At 49.3% G+C, this 25,561-nt stretch overlaps 1 protein-coding gene across 1 annotated transcript in view; it reads right to left on the bottom strand.

Moving 5' to 3' along the window:
* Positions 1–25,561, bottom strand: part of LOC141172906 (uncharacterized) — a 58,176-nt gene that overhangs the window by 12,157 nt on the left and 20,458 nt on the right. Inside the window, exon 5 of the mRNA XM_073657525.1 lies at positions 12,633–12,712. Within this exon, the coding sequence (XP_073513626.1) occupies positions 12,633–12,712 (80 nt within the window). The remainder of the gene's footprint in view (positions 1–12,632; positions 12,713–25,561) is intronic.

Below are 25,561 nucleotides of genomic sequence, written 5' to 3'. Positions count from 1 at the left end.
ATGGCGTAAGGCTATAGCTGGGGGTGGAAGGAGATGAGCACTAGTCAACCTCCGCTAGCACTCTAAAGACAAAAAGGGGAAGACAACACAAGGGAATAACAACTTAGCTTAGAAGAAACTCCAACAGGGCAAACTGCCTAAAGACTCCATAGAGGACGTGATGCTACTTCAGCCAAGTTCCAAGTAGAAACGAGTATAACCGGCGATGCCCACCTAGACACACCAGGTAAAAATACACCCGGACTAAAAGGGAGGTAGTCGCTGGGTCCTAAACACAGCCTCTTATCTAGGCAGCTGTCTGCATTGACAAACGTGGAGATCTCCTGTCAACCACTACAGGGCAACTGTCTGTCACCTCTGACACACCCGTGACAGACCTCCTCCCACATACCACAGCTCATACTCAATAGGCAACCCTGGCACACCAACCTGACTAAAGAACTACGAAGGGCCTCCAGGGTTGCCGAGCAGAGATGGAAAAGGTCCCACTCCAATGAGCATTTCATCGCATTCAAATAGTCCCTCAATTCTTTCAAGTCCACACTTACTGCAGCAAAACAAACCTACTTCTCATCTCTCATATCCTCTCCCTGTTTCAGAACCCTAAGCAGCTATTCAACACTTTCAATTCTCTCCTCCCTCTCCTCTCATATCAGCCGAAGACTTTGCCTCATTCTTCAAGCAGAAGATTGACACCATCAGACAAAGCTTTTGCCTAAAGACCCCACAGCCCCTCCTCCTATCTACTCAACCCTTCCCCTCCAAAACCAGCTTCTTCACCATTACGGACGATCAAGTTTCCTTTTTACTCTCCAAATCACACCTCGCCACCTGCGAACTTGACCCAATCCGTCCCACCTCATCCCAAACCTCACCACAGTCTTCATCCCAACCCTAACCCATCTTTTCAACCGGTCACAACTGGAATCTTTCCCTCATGTTTCAAACATGTCTCGATCACACCCATCCTCAAAAAGCCCTCCCTTGACCTATCCTCTCTGACTAGCTATTGCCCCATATCACTTCTCCCCGATGCCTCAAAACTACTGGAACAACACGTCCATTCTGAACTGTCCTCCCACCTCTCCTCCTGCTCCCTCTTTGACCGCTTACAATCTGGCTTCCGACCGCACCATTCTACTGAAACTGCTCTGACTAAAGTCACCAACGACCTACTAACTGCCAAATCCAAGCGACACTACTCTGTCCTCCTCCTCCTGGACCTGTCATCGGCCTTTGACACAGTGGACCATTCCCTCTTACTACAGACTCTCTTATGTCTTGGCATCACAGACTTGGCCCTATCTTGGAGCTTTTCATACCTAAGAGACCGGACATTGTGTCTTCCACTTAAACACCACCTCCTCATCTCACCCCCTATCTGTCCGTGTCCCCCGAGGCTCAGTTCTAGGACTCCTGCTCTTCTCCATCTACACCTTCAGCCTGGGACAGCTCATAGAGTCCCATGGGTTTCAGTATCATCTCTATGCTGAAGGCCCACAGATCTATCTCTCTGGATCTGATATCACCTGCTTACTCATCAGAATCCCACAATGTCTGTCTTCTATTTCATCCTTCTTCTCTGACAGATTTTTAAAACTTAACATGGATAAAACTGAATTCATCATCTTTCCACCATCTCACTCAACCCCCTCATCTGACCAATCCATCATAGTCAGTGGCTGCTCACTCTCCCCAATCCCGCAAGCTCACTGCCTTGGGGTAACCCTGGACTCTGACCTCTCCTTCAAACCACATATTCAAGCCCTTTCCACTTCCTGCCAACTCCAAATCAAAACAATCTCCTGGATCCGAACATTCCTCAGCCATAAATCTGCAAAAACACTAGTGCACGCCTTCATCATCTCCCGCCTCGACTACTGCAACCTCCTGCTCTGTGGCCTCCCCTCTAACACTCTCGCACACATCCAATCTATCCTAAACTCTGCTGCCCGACTAACCCACCTGTCCCCCCGCTATTCCCCGGCCTCTCCTTTCTGTCAATCCCTTCACTGGCTCCCCATTACCCAGAGACTCTGGTTCAAAACCCTAACCATGGCATAAAAAGCCATCCACAACTTGTCTCCTTCATACATCTGTGACCTAGTCTCCTGGTACTTACCTGCACACAACCTCTGATTCTCACAAGATCTCCTTCTCTACTACCCTCATCTCTTCTTCCCACAATCGCATACAAGATTTCTCCCGTGCATCCCCCCTACTCTGGAACTCTCTACCTCAACATATCAGACTCTCACCTACCGTGGAAACCTTCAAAAGGAACCTGAAGACCTACCTCTTCCAACAAGCGTACAACCTGCAGTAACCACCGCTCCACCATATTGCTGCACGACCAGTTCTACCCTCACCTACTGTATCCTCACCCATCCCTTGTAGGTTGTGAGCCCTCGCTCAGGGTCCTCTTTCCTCCTGCACCAGTTGCTGACTTTTATTGTTCAAAATTATTGTAATTGTTTTTGCTATGTATACCCCTTTCACATGTAAAGTGCCATGGAATAAATGGTGCTATAATAAATAATAATAATAATTAAATCCTATTACCACACTCCCCTTCAGCATACAATCACATTAGTACGCCACTGGCCAATCCAACAATGTCAAAAAGACTACTGATGATATAGTAGGAAAAATAATTAAATAGGGATAGTGTATACCTGTTATACTGTGGTCTAGAGGCAAAATGGTGATCACACGATTGTGATATGGCCGCAGGTGATGGACTCCATGACATCTAGGGTGTGGAACTCCCTTTCCCTCTCATTTTTAGGGTTCTCGCAGAATGACGGTAAAACTATATACTGTGATCTATGAAAAGAGGACACTACCTTTGGAAGGAAGGCAGGGTCACGGGAAAGAATAACCCTATCTGATAGGATTTGAGTGAAGGGCTGATTTACTGATAGGGCCTGAATCTCTCCTACCCGTCTAGCTGATGTAATAACCACCAGGAGTGCCGTTTTAAGGGTCAAATTTTTAAGAGAACAATCTGATACGGGCTCAAAGGGAGTCTTAGTAAGAGCTTTGAGGATTAGGTTTAAGTCCCAGGGGTCTGCTCTCGGTTTTGGAACAGATTTCGCGCGGCTAAGTGCTCTAAAGAATTTTACTATCAAGGGGTGGGATGAGAGGTCTCCTCCAAAAAGGGCCCCTAAAGCTGCAGAGTGAACCTTAAGGGTGCTCTTTTTTTAGCCCCATCTCCCAACCTTTTTGCAGGAATTCTAAAATCCCCACGTATGGTACCCCTTGTTTTTTTAAAGGATTTATTCCTGAAAAAATTAGAAATTTACTCCATATTCTATAATATATAGTTGACATTTTCTTCCTTGCTTTAACAAGTGTGGAAATCACTCTTCCCGTACACCCTGTAGCTTTCAGAAGTTGCCGCTCAAGCGCCAAGCCGTCAAATGCAGCTTCTTTACGTCTGGGTGGTGAATGGGACCCTGGGAAAGGAGGTCTGGAATCTCTGGGAGTACCCACGGAGTTGCCACCGATAAGTGACGAACCCAGGAAAACCATGTTCTCCTGGGCCAAAAGGGTGCCACTAGAATTATCTCGGCCCTCTCCATACGTTCTTCCCTGAGAACCGCTGGAATTAGATGTAGAGGGGGAAAGGCATAGAGCAGGCCTACTGGCCATTTGAGGAGAAGGGTGTCTACCCCCCAGGGGAGATCTTTTGGATCTATTGAGAAGAATTTACAGACTTTTTTGTTCAGTTTGTTCGCAAAAAGATCTATTTTTGGAACCCCTCCCAGAGACCTACTGTTTTCTGGAAGATTCCTGAGTTCACGGACCATTCGTCCTGATCTACCCTGTGACGACTCAGGAAGTCTGCTTTTATATTTTCTGACCCCTTTAAATAGCCTGCCGAGATGGAACTTAAAATTCCTTCCGCTAACAACATAATTTTTTGAGTTTCTGCCATAAGGCCTTCTTATTTTGTTCCCCCCTGTTTGTTTATATAGGCTACTGCAGTTTTGTTGTCTACGAGGATTCTTAGATGACGATCTTTTACAACTGGCAAGATTTGTTGTTAGGCTAATCCTATGGCAGCTAACTCTTTCCTATTGGAATACGCATCTATCAAGTCTTGAGGCCATCTCCCTTGCAGGATGCTTCTCTCTACAAGGACACCCCACCCCCAGGAACTTGCGTCCGCAGTGAGTATAACAGGTTTTTTTATTTCCCATGGGACTCCCTGCGATAGATTTGACTCGTTTGTCCACCACATCATTGATAGTTGAGTGTCCTTGGATATCATTATCGGCATGTTCAGGTTCCCTCCTGCTTTCTGTTCTGCTCTCTGGATATCCCATTGGAGAGGTCTGAACTGACACCTTGCTCAAATTACTGTCGAGATGCATGCAAGAGGGACTCCAAGGTGGATATGGCCCTTCTTAGTGTAGTCTCTGGTTTGTTTATTAGTTCTAAAGCTAGTCTTTCTACTCTTTCCCTTCTTTCTTCTGGAAGGAAGGACATTTGTTTTCTTGAATCCAACCAGGTGCCTAAGAAGGTTTGTTTTTGTTTTGTCTCGAGCCTTAATTTTATTTGAGTTTATCAGCCACCCTAAAGAGGCTAAGATACTTAAAACCTTTGTGACTGCCAGGTTGCATTCGGACTCTGATTTTCTTACCACAAGAAAGTCGTCCAGATACGGGATGAATAAAACGTCAGTTTCCCTTATGTGTGCTGACATTTCCCCCACTATTTTTGTAAAAACCCTTGGGGCCATGGAAAGTCCAAAAGGGGAGGACTTGGAACTGTAGATGTGTCAGATGGCCCTTGATGTAGACCGCCACTCTTATGAATCTTTGATGAGCTTGAAAGATGGGAACATGATAATAGGCATCTTTGAGATCTATAGTGGCCATGAAGCACTTTGGGAATAGGAGTTTTATCACTGACTCAAAGTTTTCCATCTTGAACCATTTGAGAGCCAGAAACTTGTTGAGGTTCCTTAAGTTTATGATGGTCCTGTAAGACTGATCTGTTTTTTTTCCTTAGGAATAAGGGGCTGTAAAACCCTTTTCCCTCTCCCCCTTCTGGAACACAGGATAGAACTCCTTTCTGGATTAGAGACATAACTTTCTGTTCCAGGGTATCCTGTACCAAATCCGAAGGTTGGATTCTGGTGACAATATAAGCGTCTGGAGGGGGAGAAAGGAATTCTAATTTAAACCCCTCTAGTATTGTGTGCAGGACCCAGGGACTTAGGGAAATTCTTTCCCAAGTGTCCCGGAGATGCTTGCATGTGACTCGTCGGCCGGCATCCAGAACAGCGCTGCATGCCCCACAGGAGCCAGGAAACCCGGACTGACAAGGGAGCTGTAGCGCCGAGGTGAATCTTCACTCCCCCGGCAGCGCCTGAGGAGCTGTAGGGTCTCCTCGAGGACAGGAAACCACTGACGCATAGTAGAGGGCTCCGCCTTTCAAACCTGTAGTGGTTTCCTGCCCTCGGGGTGGTTCCCTCTTTCTATGGGTGCTGTCGTGGGGAATGGGAAAAAAGAAACAGAACTATTAAATTTTATATTTAATCCAAAAGAGAGACAGTGTTTAGGAAAAATATACAGAGATTTTACAAAAGGAGACAATACAATACATATGCAGTTTAAACCCCCTCCATCCAGTAGGAGGTGCCTGAGCAACACTAACATTCAATGTGCTCCTAGACTCTGAAGTTGCCAGGTCCAGTTCTGCTTTTTGTCTGTTTCCGCCTTCTCTGGGGGCTGCATACCCAGACCTGTTATCTGTGACTTCTTGTCTGTTTCCGCCTTCTCTGGGGGCTGTATACCCAGGCCTGTTATCTCTGACTTCTGGTCTGTCCCGCCACTCTGGGGGCTGTATACCCAGGCTCGTTCTTGTATCTCATTGCAGTAGCAGTTCCTGTCTGAACTGTATCTTAGCCTGTTATCTGTTTGTCTCTATGTCCGTACCTTCCCTTTTCCTGCAGTATCTGAACCTTCACCTAACTCCAACTCGTTGTCTCTGTACTTCTGTTTGTGAGTTTTGTGTCCACTCGCTACTTTATTGGAAGTACCTTGTGTGTATCTGGTTCTACTTGTCCCTTTTCCCTTCCTCCGTATCTTCCTGTATTTTCCAGTCTGTTCCATGTGAACGGAGCCCTGTCCTCTCTGCCTTGTCTACCGCACCTGCGGTTTCACTCCGCTCTGTCTTGCCCACCGCTCCGGCGATTTCTCTCTGCTCTGACTTGCTCACCGCTCCGGCGGTTCCCCTCTGCTCTGCCTAGCCCACCGCTCCAGCGGTTCCTCCCTGCTCTGCCTTGTTCACCGCACCTGCGGTTTAGTTCTTCTCTGCTTGCTCACCGCTCCGGCGGTTCCCCTCTGCTCTGCCTAGCCCACCGCTCTGGCGGTTCCTCTCTGCTCTGCCTTGTTCACCGCACCTGCGGTTTAGTTCTGCTGTGCTTGCTCACCGCTCCGGCGGTTCCCCTCTGCTCTGCCTAGCCCACCGCTCATGCGGTTCCTCTCTGCTCTGCCTTGTTCACCGCACCTGCGGTTTAGTTATGCTCTGCTTGCTCACCGCTCCGGCGGTTCCCCTCTGCTCTGCCTAGCCCACAGCTCCTGCGGTTCCTCTCTGCTCTGCCTTGTTCACCGCACCTGCACGTTCCTCTCTGCTCTGCCTTGTTCACCGCACCTGTGGTTCCGCTCTGCCTTGTCCTCCGCTCCGGCGGTTTTGCCTTACTCTGCTTGTCTACCGCATCTGCGGCTCTGTTCCTGCCTCCCAGTCTGTACTGGACTCAATCCAGCCTGTGCTCCAACCTGCTAGTACCTACCTGTCTACACTCCACCCGTGCTTGCCAGTATTTCCCTGTCTGCACTCCAGCCGTGCTTGTCAGTAACCCCCTGTCTGCATACCAGCCGTGCTTGTCAGTACCACCCTGTCTGCATACCAGCTGTGCTTGTCAGTACCCCCCGTCTGCATACCAGCCGTGCTTGCCAGCACCCACCTGTCTGCATACCAGCCGTGCTTACCAGTATCCACCTGTCTGCATACCAGCCGTGCCTGCCAATACCCACCTGTCTGTATGCCAGCCTAACCTGCCTGTTCCTGCATTCTCCGATGTGGGTCAACAGCTGTGACCGGAGTCTGACCTGGAGTAGCACCTGGTCCCTCTGCTCGGTTCCTCCTTGGTTCACGGAGTCGTTAGCCGCCGTGCGACCTTGGTCGGATCGGGTAGATACTTAGTTATGCTCCTCCAGGCACTCCTCGGTTCATGGTACAGTGGGATCACTAATCACGCTCACGCCAGTCAGTCCAGGCACGAGCGTAACAGTTTGTAGCACCTCTTGTGCTACCATTTCTCCTAGCTACTTCGGCTATGGGTGATAATTTGCATACAGACAGATGGTGGATTGTCAGCTCCTCTCCTCTGACAAATACTATAGAGGAGAAGGGGTGAAGAGAGGTTTGGGGGAAATTCTTAATATTTTCTTAATACTTACATGACAACCACCATAATACTTCCATGACAACCACCATAATACTCGCCTGTCGGATGTAATCCACATCAGCAGTCACTGATGTGACTGCTCTACAAGACAGCCGGCTACACACTTACAATCACACTGCGGTCAGCGGCGGTGCCATGAGATCACTTGGTTTCATCAGCTGAACTGAACTTTCTCACGGCAACTCAGCACTACACACTGCCTGTCATTTATTTATTTAGACACTGACTGTGTCAGTATGTAGCCGGCTGTCATGTAGAGCAGTCACATTAGTGACTGTTGATGTGGATTACGCCCGACAGGTGATTATTATGGTGTTTTTTTATTTGTTCTCATTTACAGCGGACAAGGGCATCAGGCATTAGGTAAGTATAACTGTGTTGCTTATTTTTAAATAAATGTGTAAAATGGTGTCTGTCTCTCCCGCTTTTCTACAAACAGAATACAAAATGTACTGTGGGGACCCTTTCTCCTGAATCTGGTGTTCATGTCTATTGCCTGTATATTAAAATCTGTGACATTAGAACAGTTCCTTCTCAACAATAAAAATTGCCCCTTGGGTTTTCCTTTTTTTAGGGGGATGGGGTGGTGGCTATCTCACTTCAATAGTTTATTAGTGCTTGTAGGTTAATGGTAGATGAGGGTCCCTAGGGTCCCATCCTGTTCTTTCTAGATTAGTACATCCAGGAAAGGCAACTGGTTATAACTAAACTCTGATGTAAATCTCAACTCTATTGATTTCCCTGACAAATTCAAGAAATTGTTCACTCGTCTTTGACCAGATGATATATTAATGACATTTTTATCTATACCCCAGTATATGGATCCCAAGCATGATCATCCCTGAATATTGTGGTTTCCTCCCACCAGCCCAGGAATAGGTTAGCATATGAGGGGGCACAGGGGCTCCCCATCGCAGTACCCCTGAGCTGGAGGAAGTACTGCCTGTCAAAAAGAAGTAAGTTATGAGTAAGAATTAATTTTAGAAGATCCTCCATGAAGTCATTATGTCTGCTACACTGTACTGATCTCGATTTAAAGAAATGTCTTACTCCTCTGATACCATCCTCAGGCTGAATATTACTGTACAAAGCCTCGATATCTAGTAAGGCCGGCTGCTCCCCTACATGCATGTATACATGCTCGAGGGTCTACATGGAGGGGAGCAGGCAAAGGTAAAACCACTGTCCGGAGGGATTATTCCAACTGCAGGACCTCAGGCGGTACTGTGGGGGCATCATACATACTGCATAAGGGGCATAATGGGGGCATTACACTGTGTGGGGGCATCATACATACTGCATAAGGGGCATAATGGGGGCATTACACTTTGTGGGGGCATCATACATACTGCATAAGGGGCATTACACTGTGTGGGGGCATCATACATACTGCACAAGGGTCATAATCGGGGCATTACACTGTGTGGGGGCATCATACATACTGCATAAGGGGCATTACACTGTGTGGGGGCATCATACATACTGCACAAGGGGCATAATCGGGGCATTACACTGTGTGGGGGCATCATACATACTGCATAAGGGGCATTACACTGTGTGGGGGCATCATACATACTGCATAAGGGGCATAATGGGGGCATTACACTGTGTGGGGGCATCATACATCCTGCATAAGGGGCATAACGGGGGCATTACACTGTGTGGGGGCAACATACATCCTGCATAAGGGGCATAATGGGGGCATTACACTGTGTGGGGGCATCATACATCCTGCATAAGGGGCATAATAGGGGCATTACACTGTGTGGGGGCATCATACATACTGCATAAGGGGCATAATGGGGGCATCATACATCCTGCATATGGGGCATAATGGGGGCATTACACTGTGTGGGGGCATCATACATCCTGCATAAGGGGCATACTAGGGGCATTACACTGTGTGGGGCCATCATACATACTGCATAAGGGGCATAATGGGGGCATTACACTGTGCGGGGGCATCATACATACTGCATAAGGGGCATTACACTGTGTGGGGGCATCATACATACTGCATAAGGGGCATAATGGGGGCATTACACTGTGTGGGGGCATCATACATACTGCATAAGGGGCATAATGGGGGCATTACACTGTGTGGGGGCATCATACATACTGCATAAGGGGCATTACACTGTGTGGGGGCATCATACATACTGCACAAGGGGCATTACACTGTGTGGGGGCATCATACATACTGCATAAGGGGCATTACATTGTGTGGGGGCATCATACATACTGCACAAGGGGCATAATCGGGGCATTACACTGTGTGGGGGCATCATACATACTGCATAAGGGGCATTACACTGTGTGGGGGCATCATACATACTGCATAAGGGGCATAATGGGGGCATTACACTGTGTGGGGGCATCATACATCCTGCATAGGGGGCATAATGGGGGCATTACACTGTGTGGGGGCAACATACATCCTGCATAAGGGGCATAATGGGGGCATTACACTGTGTGGGGGCATCATACATCCTGCATAAGGGGCATAATAGGGGCATTACACTGTGTGGGGGCATCATACATACTGCATAAGGGGCATAATGGGGGCATCATACATCCTGCATATGGGGCATAATGGGGGCATTACACTGTGTGGGGGCATCATACATCCTGCATAAGGGGCATTACACTGTGTGGGGCCATCATACATACTGCATAAGGGGCATAATGGGGGCATTACACTGTGCGGGGGCATCATACATACTGCATAAGGGGCATTACACTGTGTGGGGGCATCATACATACTGCATAGGGGCATAATGGGGGCATTACACTGTGTGGGGGCAACATACATCCTGCATAAGGGGCATAATGGGGGCATTACACTGTGTAGGGGCATCATACATCCTGCATAAGGGGCATAATAGGGGCATTATACTGTGTGGGGGCATCATACATACTGCATAAGGGGCATAATGGGGGCATCATACATCCTGCATATGGGGCATAATGGGGGCATTACACTGTGTGGGGGCATCATACATCCTGCATAAGGGGCATACTAGGGGCATTACACTGTGTGGGGGCATCATACATACTGCATAAGGAGCATAATGGGGGCATTACACTGTGTGGGGGCATCATACATACTGCATAAGGGGCATAATGGGGCATTACACTGTGTGGGGGCATCATACATACTGCATAAGGGGCATAATGGTGGCATCATACATACTGCATAATAGGGGCATTACACTGTGTGGGGGCAACATACATCCTGCATAAGGGGCATAATGGGGGCATTACACTGTGTGGGGGCATCATACATCCTGCATAAGGGGCATAAGAGGGGCATTACACTGTGTGGGGGCATCATACATACTGCATAAGGGGCATAATGGGGGCATCATACATCCTGCATATGGGGCATAATGGGGGCATTCCACTGTGTGGGGGCATCATACATCCTGCATAAGGGGCATACTAGGGGCATTACACTGTGTGGGGGCATCATACATCCTGCATAAGGGGCATAATGGGGGCATTACACTGTGGGGGCATCATACATACAGCATAAGGGGCATTACACTGTGTGGGGGCATCATACATACTGCATAAGGGGCATAATGGGGGCATTACACTGTGTGGGGGCATCATACATCCTGCATAAGGGGCATAATGGGGACATTACACTGTGTGGGGGCAACATACATCCTGCATAAGGGGCATAATGGGGGCATTACACTGTGTGGGGGCATCATACATACTGCATAAGGGGCATAATAGGGGCATTACACTGTGTGGGGGCATCATATATACTGCATAAGGGGCATAATGGGGGCATCATACATCCTGCAGCATAAGGGGCATTACACTGTGTGGGGGCATCATACATACTGCATAAGGGGCATAATGGGGGCATTACACTGTGTGGGGGCATCATACATCCTGCATAAGGGGCATAATGGGGGCATTACACTGTGTGGGGGCATCATACATCCTGCATAAGGGGCATAATAGGGGCATTACACGGTGTGGGGGCATCATACATACTGCATAAGGGGCATAATGGGGGCATTACACTGTGTGGGGGCATCATACATACTGCATAAGGGGCATAATGGGGCATTACACTGTGTGGGGGCATCATACATACTGCATAAGGGGCATAATGGGGGCATTACACTGTGTGGGGGGCATCATACATCCTGCATAAGGGGCATAATGGGGGCATTACACTGTGTGGTGCATCATACATCCTGCATAAGGGGCATAATGGGGGCATTACACTGTGTGGAGGCATCATACATCCTGCATAAGGGGCATAATGGGGGCATTACACTGTGTGGGGGCATCATACATACTGCATAAGGGGCATTACACTGTGTGGGGGCATCATACATCCTGCATAAGGGGCATAATGGGGGCATTACACTGTGTGGGGGCATCATAGATCCTGCATAAGGGGCATCATACATCCTGCATAAGGGGCATAATGGGGGCATCATACATCCTGTATAAGGGGCATAATGGGGGCATTACACTGTGTGGGGGCATCATACATCCTGCATAAGGAGCATAATGGGGGCATTACACTGTGGGGGGCATCATACATCCGGCATAATGGGGGCATTACACTGTGGGGGGCATCATACATCATGCATAAGGGGCATAATGGGGGCATTACACTGTGTGGGAGCATCATACATCCTGCATAAGGGGCATAATGGGGGCATTACACTGTGGGGGGCATCATACATCCTGCATAAGGAGCATATTGGGGGCATTACACTGTGTGGGGGGCATCATACATCCTGCATAAGGAGCATATTGGGGGCATTACACTGTGTGGGGGCATCATATATACTGCATAAGGGGCATAATGGGGGCATTACACTGTGGGGGCATCATACATCCTGCATAAGGGGCATAATGGGGGCATTACACTGTGGGGGGCATCATACATCCTGCATAAGGGGCATAATGGGGGCATTACACTGTGGGGGTCCTGTACTATGAGAACAATACGTTTCCTCCCTTCCTGTCTCCATAGTTGGGTCGTATGTATCTATTACAGGAAACAGAACAGAAACCTTATGATTCTTATAAAGGGGCAACACAAGACCCCAAAAGAGTCTCCGTGCTGAAGGGGTTAATGCCCCCTGCACCCAGTAATGGGGTCTCCACATACCTCCACCTGCAGAGCCGCCACCACATATATGGCTGCTGTGTGCGCACAGGACCTGTGATGAGGTCACAGGAGGGGAGGAGTCAGGGGTCACATGATCAGGGGCCTCAGTGGATGCAGGACTCTGCTGTGCTGGTTGTCATGGTGCTGGATGAGCTGAAGTTTATGTGTGGGGTCAGGAGGGGTTTACAGTGTGGATGTAGCAGAGCCGCGTGTGTACGAGGTGTACGGAGCAGAGCCGCGCGTGTACGAGGTGTACGGAGCGGAGCCGCGCGTGTACGAGGTGTACGGAGCAGAGCCGCGCGTGTACGAGGTGTACGGAGCGGAGCCGCGCGTGTACGAGGTGTACGGAGCGGAGCCGCGCGTGTACGAGGTGTACGGAGCGGAGCCGCGTGTGTACGAGGTGTACGGAGCAGAGCCCTGTGTGTACGAGGTGTACGGAGCAGAGCCGCGCATGTACGAGGTGTACGGAGCAGAGCCGTGTATACGAGGTGTACGGAGCAGAGCCGCGCATGTACGAGGCGTACGGAGCGGAGCCGTGTATACGAGGTGTACGGAGCGGAGCCGCGCGTGTACGAGGCGTACGGAGCAGAGCCACGCGTGTACGAGGCGTACGGAGCGGAGCCGCGCGTGTACGAGGCGTACGGAGCAGAGCCACGCGTGTACGAGGTGTACGGAGCAGAGCCGCGCATGTACGAGGCGTACGGAGCGGAGCCGTGTATACGAGGTGTACGGAGCGGAGCCGCGCATGTACGAGGCGTACGGAGCAGAGCCACGCGTGTACGAGGCGTACGGAGCAGAGCCCTGTGTGTACGAGGTGTACGGAGCAGAGCCGCGCATGTACGAGGCGTACGGAGCGGAGCCGTGTATACGAGGTGTACGGAGCGGAGCCGCGCGTGTACGAGGCGTACGGAGCAGAGCCACGCGTGTACGAGGCGTACGGAGCGGAGCCGCGCGTGTACGAGGCGTACGGAGCAGAGCCACGCGTGTACGAGGTGTACGGAGCGGAGCCGTGTGTACGAGGTGTACAGAGCGGAGCCGCGCGTGTACGAGGTGTACGGAGCAGAGCCGCTCATGTACGAGGCGTACGGAGCGGAGCCGCGCGTGTACGAGGCGTACGGAGCGGAGCCGCGCGTGTACGAGGCGTACGGAGCGGAGCCGCGCGTGTACGAGGCGTACGGAGCGGAGCCGCGCGTGTACGAGGCGTACGGAGCGGAGCCGCGCGTGTACGAGGCGTACGGAGCGGAGCCGCGCGTGTACGAGGCGTACGGAGCGGAGTCGCGCGTGTACGAGGCGTACGGAGCAGAGTCGCGCGTGTACGAGGCGTACGGAGCAGAGCCGCGCGTGTACGAGGCGTACGGAGCAGAGCCGCGCGTGTACGAGGCGAACGGAGCAGAGCCGCGCGTGTACGAGGCGTACGGAGCAGAGCCGCGCGTGTACGAGGCGTACGGAGCGGAGCCGCGCGTGTACGAGGCGTACGGAGCGGAGCCGCGCGTGTACGAGGCGTACGGAGCGGAGCCGCGCGTGTACGAGGCGTACGGAGCGGAGCCGCGCGTGTACGAGGCGTACGGAGCGGAGCCGCGCGTGTACGAGGCGTACGGAGCGGAGCCGCGCGTGTACGAGGCGTACGGAGCGGAGCCGCGCGTGTACGAGGCGTACGGAGCGGAGCCGCGCGTGTACGAGGCGTACGGAGCGGAGCCGCGCGAGTACGAGGCGTACGGAGCAGAGCCGCGCGTGTACGAGGCGTACGGAGCAGAGCCGCGCGTGTACGAGGCGAACGGAGCAGAGCCGCGCGTGTACGAGGCGTACGGAGCAGAGCCGCGCGTGTACGAGGCGTACGGAGCGGAGCCGCGCGTGTACGAGGCGTACGGAGCGGAGCCGCGCGTGTACGAGGCGTACGGAGCGGAGCCGCGCGTGTACGAGGCGTACGGAGCGGAGCCGCGCGTGTACGAGGCGTACGGAGCGGAGCCGCGCGTGTACGAGGTGTACGGAGCGGAGCCGCGCGTGTACGAGGTGTACGGAGCAGAGCCGTGCGTGTACGAGGTGTACGGAACAGAGCCGTGTGTGTACGAGGTGTACGGAGCGGAGCCACGCGTGTACGAGGTGTACGGAGCGGAGCCGCGTATTTACGAGGTGTACGGAGCGGAGCCGCGTATTTACGAGGTGTACGGAGCGGAGCCGTGTGTGTACGAGGTGTGCGGAGCGGAGCCGCGCGTGTACGAGGTGTACGGAGCAGAGCCGCGCGTGTACGAGGTGTACGGAGCAGAGCCGCGCGTGTACGAGGTGTACGGAGCAGAGCCGCGCGTGTACGAGGTGTATGGAGCGGAGCGGTGTCACTATATCACTTATTTCTATAAATGTACACATACAGTACAGAATATATACATACTGACCCTACATAGATACATTTCTTACGGTTACGTCTACATTATTTACCATATTACCTTTTGTACATAAATCCGGACATGATGACGACACATGGACGGAATAAAAATAGGGATGAGACTCGTCTGAGCTCTGCTGTAAAGGCTTTGTCCGGTCAGTCGGTGCCGACTGTCATGGTCGTCTGAACTCTGCTGTGAAGGCTTTGTGCGGTCAGTCGGTGCCGGCTGTCATGGTCATCTGAGCTCTGCTGTGAAGGCTTTGTCCGGTCAGTCGGTGCCGGCTGTCATGGTCGTCTGAGCTCTGCTGTGAAGGCTTTGTCCGGTCAGTCGGTGCCGACTGTCATGGTCGTCTGAACTCTGCTGTGAAGGCTTTGTCCGGTCAGTCGGTGCCGGCTGTCATGGTCATCTGAGCTCTGCTGTGAAGGCTTTGTCCGGTCAGTCGGTGCCGGCTGTCATGGTCGTCTGAGCTCTGCTGTGAAGGCTTTGTCCGGTCAGTCGGTGCCGGCTGTCATGGTCGTCTGAGCTCAGCTGTGAAGGCTTTGTCCGGTCAGTCGGTGCCGTCTGTCATGGTCATCTGAGCTCTGCTGTGAAGGCTTTGTCCGGTCAGTCGGTGCCGGCTGTCATGGTCGTCTGAACTCTGCTGTGAAGGCTTTGTCCGGTCAGTCGGTGCCGGCTGTCATGGTCATCTGAGCTCTGCTGTGAAGGCTTTGTCCGGTCAGTCGGTGCCGGCTGTCATGGTCATCTGAGCTCTGCTGTGAAGGCTTTGTCCGGTCAGTCGGTGCCGGCTGTCATGGTCGTCTGAGCTCTGCTGTGAAGGCTTTGTCCGGTCAGTCGGTGCCATCTGTCATGGTCATCTGAGCTCTGCTGTGAAGGCTTTGTCCGGTCAGTCGGTGCCGGCTGTCATGGTCGTCTGAGCTCTGCTGTGACGGCTTTGTCCGGTCAGTCGGTGCCTGCTGTCATGGTCGTCTGAGCTCTGCTGTGAAGGCTTTGTCCGGTCAGTCGGTGCCGGCTGTCATGGTCGTCTGAGCTCTGCTGTGAAGGCTTTATCTGGTCAGTCGGTGCCGGCTGTCATGGTCGTCTGAGCTCTGCTGTGAAGGCTTTGTCCGGTCAGTCGGTGCCGGCTGTCATGGTCGTCTGAGCTCTGCTGTGAAGGCTTTGTCCGGTCAGTCGGTGCTAGCTGTCATGGTCGTCTGAGCTCTGCTGTGAAGGCTTTGTCCGGTCAGTCAGTGCCGGCTGTCATGGTCATCTGAGCTCTGCTGTGAAGGCTTTGTCCGGTCAGTCAGTGCCGGCTGTCATGGTCATCTGAGCTCTGCTGTGAAGGCTTTGTCCGGTCAGTCGGTGCCGGCTGTCATGGTCGTCTGAGCTCTGCTGTGAAGGCTTTGTCCGGTCAGTCGGTGCCTGCTGTCATGGTCGTCTGAGCTCTGCTGTGAAGGCTTTGTCCGGTCAGTCGGTGCCGGCTGTCATGGTCGTCTGAGCTCTGCTGTGAAGGCTTTATCTGGTCAGTCGGTGCCGGCTGTCATGGTCGTCTGAGCTCTGCTGTGAAGGCTTTGTCCGGTCAGTCGGTGCCGGCTGTCATGGTCGTCTGAGCTCTGCTGTGAAGGCTTTGTCCGGTCAGTCGGTGCTAGCTGTCATGGTCGTCTGAGCTCTGCTGTGAAGGCTTTGTCCGGTCAGTCAGTGCCGGCTGTCAGGATTTCCCAGTGTTATTAGCTCTGGGCTACAAATAAATGACAAGTTCATAAATCTGGGACATAAAATATCACAGACAAAGAAGAGCTCTAGGATTATAAGAATATTCTAATTTTATTAAATTACATAATAAAGATTACAATAAATTCATGTAAAATACAAGAATAGCTCAAAAAGTGCAGAGCATTAGATTGTGACTATCAGATTAGTAATGTGCAGAACTATGTGTAAAATAGGAAAGAATTAATAAATGATTGAGTGCTAGTGCAATATATTCTCCCTGTATGGTAATAATTCCCCGCAGTTTATAAATCACATAAAGTCTTTTCTCTATTTTCTCCACTATTCCCGTCTCATCACTTCTACACGTCTGTATATCTTTGCACTTTTCTTACAGTTTCTCGGCATCTCCTCTCCATATTTGCTGCTTAACACACGCCATTTCCCTCATACTCCCTTAGTCACAATTTCTTTTCACACATTTGGGCAAATTATTTTTCCTACACTAATTTCACTTATCCAGACAATAAGTATAATAATACTCTTCTCCCATGGGCTCTTCTTGTTTAAAATAGTTGTACAGTTTTCATAGTGATAGGTATATGCTATAACAACATATGCAATTTCTAGTAATCTGAACGCATATATAGTATTCAAAAAATACTAAATCTGGATTATTTTGGTAATTCAAACATTCTCATGCGTATAATTCTTTTATATCCCCCTTCTTCTCCTGTCAATATCCAAACATATATAAAAACAGCGCAGAGAACGATCTAAGTAATAATGGGCGGTAATGCGCATGCGTCTCCTGAGGACCTCATTGATCTCACTCAGTGCGTATCATAGTAACCGCTTGCGTATACTGCTTGTGGTTCACCTCGCGCATGAAGGAGATCACTTCCTTATGAGGCGGCACAGGAACATCATGCACCAACGACACCACCCACTTCATGACGTCAGACGCCATTTTTTATTGGCCGATTGAGTAAAAACGTATCTGTAACTGATTGGTCCAGTGACATATTTAACCAGGCTATGCCCCCCACTTAAGACACACCCCCATGAAGAAGCCAGAGCGGTGAAACGCGCGTCGGGTTAAAAGGGGACAGACTTGTATACAGATTGACTACTCCCTATATTCATTCAAGTGGAATAAGTTTACCTGATAAGGATCCTATGTGGGGCTTAATTGTGATAGTGGTTCAATAGAAAAAAGACTTTAAGTGATATATAAACTGCGGGTAATTATTAACAGATAGGGAGAATATATTGCACTAGCATTTAAGAATTTATTAATTCTTTCCTATTATACTTCTGCATATTACTAATCTGATAAAGTCACAATCTAATGGTTGGCACTTTTTGAGGTATCCTTGTTTTTTTACATGATTTTATTGTCATTTTTATTATGTAATTTAATAAAATTAGAATTTTATTATAATCATAGAGCTCTTCTTTGTCTGTGATATTTTATGTCACAGACTTATGAACTTTCTAGTCTTATTGAAGTGCTATGTATAATTTTGGAACATACAGTGATAATACAATTAAATGGCGCCTGGCTCCCCCACAGCATAGGAGATGAGGTCGGATGCCTTCCACAAGCTCCTGTGGTCTGAGGCTGCCGTATTTTCTGTAAGCGTAGTTCTCAAACACTAACAAATAAAAATGGCAGCTCCTTAAAAGAGATGCTATCTCTAAATTTGACAAGATATGGGGTCTATGGATTGAAGGCTCTGGTTAGACATCTAGGGAACTGAGGAGATTTCGCCTCGGCTTGCTTTGAGTTCTGTTTATATGATGCCTCAAATTAAACATCTTTGATAATTAATTAAAATGTTATTAGTACTTCCGCAAGTTATATGTAACTGGATTGACTATTGTCACTATGTTCAAATATTTGTTCATTTAATTCTGCTGGTTTTGCAGAGCCAGGATGTATAAATAACTCATGTTTAATGTTTCTTAAGGTTTAGGGGTGGAGAACTGTGTTTCTCCAAAGTTTGTCTGGTTGTTGTTGTTGTTTTTTCCTTTTTTTATTTTTTCCTTTGTGTAAATCTTTATAAAAATCAATAAAAAACATTTGATTTAAAAAAAAATATGGCAGCTCCCAGTGATGTAGAAAAAGTATAAATGATAAAAACAAAAATAATTTGTAAATCTTTATAAAATTAATAATAATTAATGTGAAAATTGTGAGATTTTTTTCTTTAAACAGCCCAATCTAGCTAGAGGAATTAGAGGAGGCTGTTGTTGCTAATAATAATAATAGTTTTTATTTTTTATAGCACCAACATATTCTGCAGCACGTTACAATATTAGGGGGGCTTGAACAGACAAAAAGACGTTACAGAAGCATAGCTCAGATATTAAAAGGAGTGAGGGTCGCAAGCTTACAGTCTGTAAGGAAATAGGGGAGACACAAAGGTAAAATGTACATATATTCTATAATACAGCCTTAATATACTAAATAGGGTAAGTACATAACACTACATGAACTGGTCGCCAGCCAGTATGTGTACAGTACAGACAGAGGCTAATCAGTGCATGGATGGTATGAGCATGATTTTGAAGAAAATTTTAATATGGGCAAAAACTGGGACAGTTAGATAAGTGTGTTTAGGTGATAGACCAGTCTAAAGAAATAGGTTTTTAGGGCACGCTTAAAACTGTTCGTATTGGGAATTAATCGAATTGTCCTTTGTAGTGCATTCCAAATAACTGGCACAGCACGCGAGAAATCTTGGAGACGGGAGCGGGAGGTTCGGATTATGGAGGATTTTAGTTTTAAGTCATTAGCAGAACGGAGGGCACGGGTAGGGTGGTAGACTGAGACGAGGGAGGAGATGTAGGGCGGTGCTGAATCGTGGAGCGCTTTGTGGGTGAGAGTGATAAGTTTATATTGAACTCTGTATTGGATGGGCAACCAGTGCAATGACTGGCACAGGGAAGAGGCATTGGTGTATCGGTTGGTGAAGAATATGATCCTGTCTGCTGCGTTCAGGATGGATTGGAGAGGGGAAAGTTTAGAAAGAGAGAGACCAATTAAAAAAGAGTTACAATAGTCCAGAGGAGAATGAATAAGAGCTACAGTAAGAGTTTTAACCATGTCAAAGGTAAGAAAAGCTCTGATTCTAGAGATGTTTTTGAGGTCTAGATGACACGAGCGAGCGAGTGATTTGATGTGAGGAGTGATGGAAAGATCTGAATCAAGTATGACCCTATGACAGTGGGCATGTTGCTGGGGAGTAATGGTGGAGCCACAAACGGAGATAGCAATGTCGGGCATAGGTAGGTTAGTGGAGGGAGAAAATACGAGTATTTCAGTTTTTGACAGATTCAATTTTAGATAGAGGGAGGACAAAGTGTTAGAGATAGCGGAAAGACAATCACTGGTATTTTGTAATAATGCAGGGGTGATGTCTGGAGAAGAGGTGTATAATTGGGTGTCATAAACATAGAAATGGTACTGAAAACTGAATCTGCTGTCCAATAGGAGCGGAGTATAAGGAGAAAAGAAAGGGGCCTAGGACTGATCCTTGAGGAACCACGACAATAAGGGGAAGCGGAGAGGAAGAGGAGCCAGCAAAAGACACAGTGAAGGAGAGGTCAGAGAGGTAGGAGGAGAACCAAGAGAGAACAGTGTCATTTAGGCCAATAGAGCGGAGCATAGTGAGCAGGAGCTGGTGATCCACAATGTCGAATGATGCAGAGAGATCTGGGAGAATCAGCAGGGAGTAGTGACCATTAGATTTAGCTGTTAGTAGATCATTAGAGACTTTAGTGAGTGCAGTTTCAGTAGAATGTAAAGAGCGGAAACCAGATTGTAAAGGGTCAAGAAGAGAGTTGTCTGAGGCTATGTGCCCACGTTGCATTTATGAAGCAGAAAATTTCTGCTGCATAAATGCAAGTCCTCTCCCGGAAAAACGCATGCGGAATTCCGCACGCGTTTATCGCGCATTTTTCGCGCGTTTATCACGCGTTTTCCACATGCGGAATTGCCTTGCGTTTTTTATGCATTGGACTAAGGCAATTCCGCTTGCGGAAACGCAAAATTAAATGACATGCTGCGGATTTTTGAACGCGGCATAAACGCTGCGGAAAAATCCGCAACATGTGCATAGAACTTGCGGAATCCCATTGGGGACCATGGGGTGCGGATATACATGCGTTTCTCAAGCGTTTACGCTGCGGAAATTCCGCAGCATATACGCTTGAAAAATGCTACGTGGGCACACAGCCTTAGAGATAGCGGATTAGACGGGAATGGACCAGGCATTCCAGGAGTTTAGAGATAAAGGGAACATTGGAAACAGGTCTGTAGTTAGCAGCACAGTTCTGGTCGAGAGATGTTTTTTTAAGTAATGGATGTATGCTGGCGTATTTAAAAGAGGAGGGAAAAATACCAGATGAGAGGGAGAGGTTGAATATTTTAGTTAGGTGAGTGGTGACAGCTGGAGAAAGGGACTGAAGGAGATGTGAGGGAATAGGGTCACTGCTGCAGGTGGTAGGGCGAGAAGATGCAAGGAGTGTGATAACTTCTTCTTCCGTGACTGGTTCGAAGTCAGAAAGTGAGCAAGATGCAATGTGGGAGGGAGGAGCATGCATTACATTTGGGTATTGGGAGAAAATTTCCTGTCGGATATGATCAATTTTTTCTTTGAAATAATTGGCCAGATCGTCAGCGCTGAGGTCGGTGGTCGGGGCCTATTTAATTAAGGAAAGAGTGAAAAGTGTCAAAGAGGCGATTATTGGACAGTGAGATGATGAGGTTGTTAAAGTAGGATTGAGGCGAAGGACGGAGTTATATGTTTTAAGCATAAATTTATTATGGAGGAAATCTTCGGTGAGATTAGATTTTCTCCACAGCCGTTCGGCACACCTGGAGCACCGCTGGAGAAAACGTGTTTGCGGCGTGTGCCAGGGTTGTCATCGTCTGTGCCGAGTTGTTCTCTGTGTAGGAGGTGCGGCTTCACCCAGGGCGCATTGCAATGTTTCATTATAATGCTTCAGTGCAGAGTCAGGACATGAGAGGGAGGAGATTGGGGCCAATGATGATGGCAACATTTTCATGAATTTCTGGGTGTTAATGGTGCGACTATTTTTATAAGTGTGGAAAGTGGGGGTGCCTTGAGCAGGGTGACAGTTCTTGACAGAGAATGAAAGAACGCTGTGGTCAGAGAGTGGAAGAGGAGAGTTAGTAAAGTCATCTATTAAACAGAGCCGGGCGAAGATCAGGTCAAGAGTATTTCCATCATCATGTGTAGGAGAATTAGTAAGCTGTGAAAGGCTGAAGGAGGAAGCTAGTGATAAAAGATGAGTGACAGGTGGGGAGAATGGATCGCCAATTTGGATGTTAAAGTCCCCCATGATGAGAGTGGGGATGTCACAGGATAGAAGATTTGGAAGCCAAGTGGAAAAGTGATCCAGAAATTGATGGGAGGGGCCCGGAGGGCAATACACAACCGCCACTCGCAGGGAGAAGGGCCGGTAGAGTCTGACTGTGTGGGCCTCAAAAGAAGGGAAGATAAGAGAGGGTACTGGGGGGATAACCGGAAAAGTACATTTTGTTGAAAGGAGCAGACCAACACCTCCACCTGATCTGTTGTCAGGTCTCAGGGTATGAGAGAAGTGTAGGTCACCATATGAGAGAGCAGCAGTCCGACTGCTGGATCCAGGTTTCAGTGAGAGCCAGAAGGTGTCACAGGTGTGTCAGAAGTGACAGACAGTCTCCCTGCAGTTGGTTGTAGGAGATCTATACGTTTGGCATTACAGACATCTTCCTAGAAGCTGTCTCTAAGACCCAGCGGCTACCTTTCTCTTGCTAATTAGCTCCCTGGCCTGGGTTTATAAATACCTGGTGTGTTCCAGAGGGAGTTGCCAGCGATATTCATTATTCCTTGTGAAGGCTTAGCAAGAGCAGTACCTTTTCCTCTGTGCAGCTTAAGGACGTGTTTGTGCATTTGTCTGGAGTCATCTAAAGCTAAGCTAAGCAATTTCCCCCTGTTTGTCCTTCCTTGTTGTCTATAGTGTTTAGTGGAGATCGACTAGTGCTCATCTCCTTCCTTCCCTAGATTGAGCCAAGCGCCAGGGAAAGACAGGGCGGGGTACGCATGCGGCGATTGGTTAAGAGACAATACAGGGATGTTAGGAGAGACAGGGTGACGCTAGATTAAACTAGGAGGTCTCCACTTTCCCCCCTTTCCCTAGAGTCTGGGCTCCCTTTCCCTCTTCCCTTTGTGTTGCACTAAGTCTTTTCCACACTTTGCATGACAGAAGGTTAAGGGAATTTGAGAGGAAAAAGTCATATTTTTATTAGAATCTCTAACTTCTGGGATAACTTATCGCTGGTTGATCGCAGAAGCCCGAAAGTGGTACCATATTTTCTAGTATGAATTAACCTTTCTCCAGAGGCCACACATGACCTGGCTGCGGTCCATTACTCTAGTACTTTTGCGCCACAGCTCACGGAGGGGCTTACAGCTACTGGAAAATAAGCATATTGTTCCTTAGCTGACCCTGCCACTAAAAATATTATTATTGGAATTATGGAACTTCCAATATTCAATAGTTTGTGTCGGTGCCTAAACGTCTGTAGTTTGCAAATGGCTATTGTGAGTAGTGTGACAGAATTTCCTTGAAGCCTAAATGAGCCATTTCCTCTTTCATTCAATCTCTGCCCATATGCTGAGGTGTCTATTTATCAGGTCTGTACTAAGAGGGACTGTGTTCGTATGTTAATTGGGTCAGTAGCATCTTTTGTGCTGCATTTGTCTACAAGCTACTTCTGCTGTGTGTGTTAATTTACATAGACGCCACTGGCCAAAGTGTCAGCTCTTCTCTTTTGACAAATACTATAGGGGAGGGGGGATGAAGAGGGGTCTGGGAGGGAGAAATTCTTAATATTTTCTTAATATTTTTCTGACACAGAATTATCACCTTTGACTGGACAACCCCTTTAAGCCATTGTTCAAACAGCAACTAGGCCCATTGTGTGGATGGGAAAAGTAGATCCAGAGGAGCAGTCACCATTAATGCACACTTAGTTTTGAAGGGGCTGGTTCCAGTGAAGGAGAATAAAAGCCACATGTTTAGTCAGCAGTTGTATGGAATGTCGTCGAAGGGATAGGATCGAGACTGAGGTCTTCTAGCCCAGGGATGGATGGATAGTCTTTGGAGTGTTGGAAATCAGTACCAACTGGGCTGGATAAATGTGCTATAGTTGTGGGGTCTGTCGTTTGGATTTAAGCTTTTGTAAAGGACTGCTGCTACTTGATACCTGTGCTTCCATCATTTTATCTGTCGTCTGGAGGATCAGACTATACTGGCTGGAGATACAAAATCTGAGGACCAACCAAAAGTTGGGAGACAGTGAATATCACCTGGTACAAAGGCCGTGGAACTACCGTCCCTGGGAGGGGATCATGTGTACTGAGACAATTGAATTTTTGGTCATTTACCTGGAGATGATGTAAAACCTTGATGTAAGGAATAAAATATTGTTGCATTGTGTAGCATCGGCGTCTCTGCCAGGCAGAGACACCTTCCCCCTTACCGCCGCGGTCCTGCTCCGGCGTCTTCCGGCCTCCCTGCTGCTGCTGGTGCACGCAGCTTCCCTGGCTCTGTGCTTAGGGCACGCACCCGTGCACTCCCTCCCTCTTAAAGGGGCCGCGCGCCGTCCTTAAAAGTCCCCGGCCAAAGGCCGGAGGACTTTCCTCTATAAAAGGCACCTCCTCCAATATGGAGGTGCCCGTGCAAGGTTGTTGCTCTGTGATACTTACTTTGCTTCAGGCCTCAGGTCCTCTGCAAGTCAGTCCTGTCCGCCAGTCTGATCTTCGTACCAGCCCGCCAGTCTGTCTACAGTCCAGTCCGCCAGTCTGCCTATGGGCTCTACCCGCCTGCTTACCTGGAAGCACGTGCCTGTTACCTGCCGTGTCTGCCCGCCTGCTTACCTGGAAGCACCTGCCTGTTACCTGCCGTGCCCGCCAGCCCACTTACCAGGAAGCACCTGCCAGTTACCTGTTGTGCCCGCCTGCCTGCTTACCCGGAGCACCCCGTCTGGCTATCAGCCGAATCAGCCTGCTTGTCTACTCGGACCACCCGTCAGCTTGCCTGCCGTGCTCATCCGCTGTACCGGTCAGTTCCTGCCTTGTGACCCGTGGGAGTCACCTGCTCTCATACAAGGTCGGTCCCAGAGTGGCATCTGGTCCCTCTGCTCAGTTCCTCCCTGGTTCACGGAGTCTACTGAGCTGCCGTGCGACCTTGACCTGCTAAGTAGATACTTAGTCACACCCCTCTGGTCCCTCCTTGCACCGCAGCACAGAGGTTCCACCACCAGGATCCGTAACAGTTTGCACGTTCCATGGAACCCGGTGGCCCCCAGGCTCCTTTGCTTGCTGACCTGTACCAGGAGGTTTCTCGTCAGAGATCCCAACAGGAAACTATCCTGACCTACCTGCGGTCTGTCAACTCCCGCCTGGACACGCTGTCCATCCACCTGTGTCCGCCTCGAGCTGAGCGGCACCCGCTCCGGCGGTGCCTCTGCTTACTAGTGCCATGGCATCCGGCCCTGGTCCCCGGCTCTCTGCGCCCTCATGTTTTGGCGGTGACCCCGTCTTATGTCGGGGTTTTCTAAACCAGTGCACTCTGCACTTTGAACTTCTGGCACATCAGTGTCACTCCGACCGGGCTAGGTGGTGTTCATCATGTCTCACCTCACCAGGGAAGCATTGGCATGGCTAAACCCTCTATGGAAGAGAGGGGATCCCCTGGTGTCCGATCTTCCGGCTTTCCTCACTGCCTTCCGGAAGGTCTTCGATGAGCCCAGATGAAAGACTTCTACTGCCTCCTCTTTTCTCC

This window comes from Phyllobates terribilis, unplaced genomic scaffold (genome assembly GCF_046119375.1).
Source record: "Phyllobates terribilis strain yellow unplaced genomic scaffold, ASM4611937v1 Scaffold_12__6_contigs__length_324123572, whole genome shotgun sequence".
Lineage (NCBI taxonomy): Eukaryota > Metazoa > Chordata > Amphibia > Anura > Dendrobatidae > Phyllobates > Phyllobates terribilis.
The sequence above is the reverse complement of the archived record's forward strand: the minus strand, read 5'-3'. Positions and strand labels throughout refer to the sequence as shown.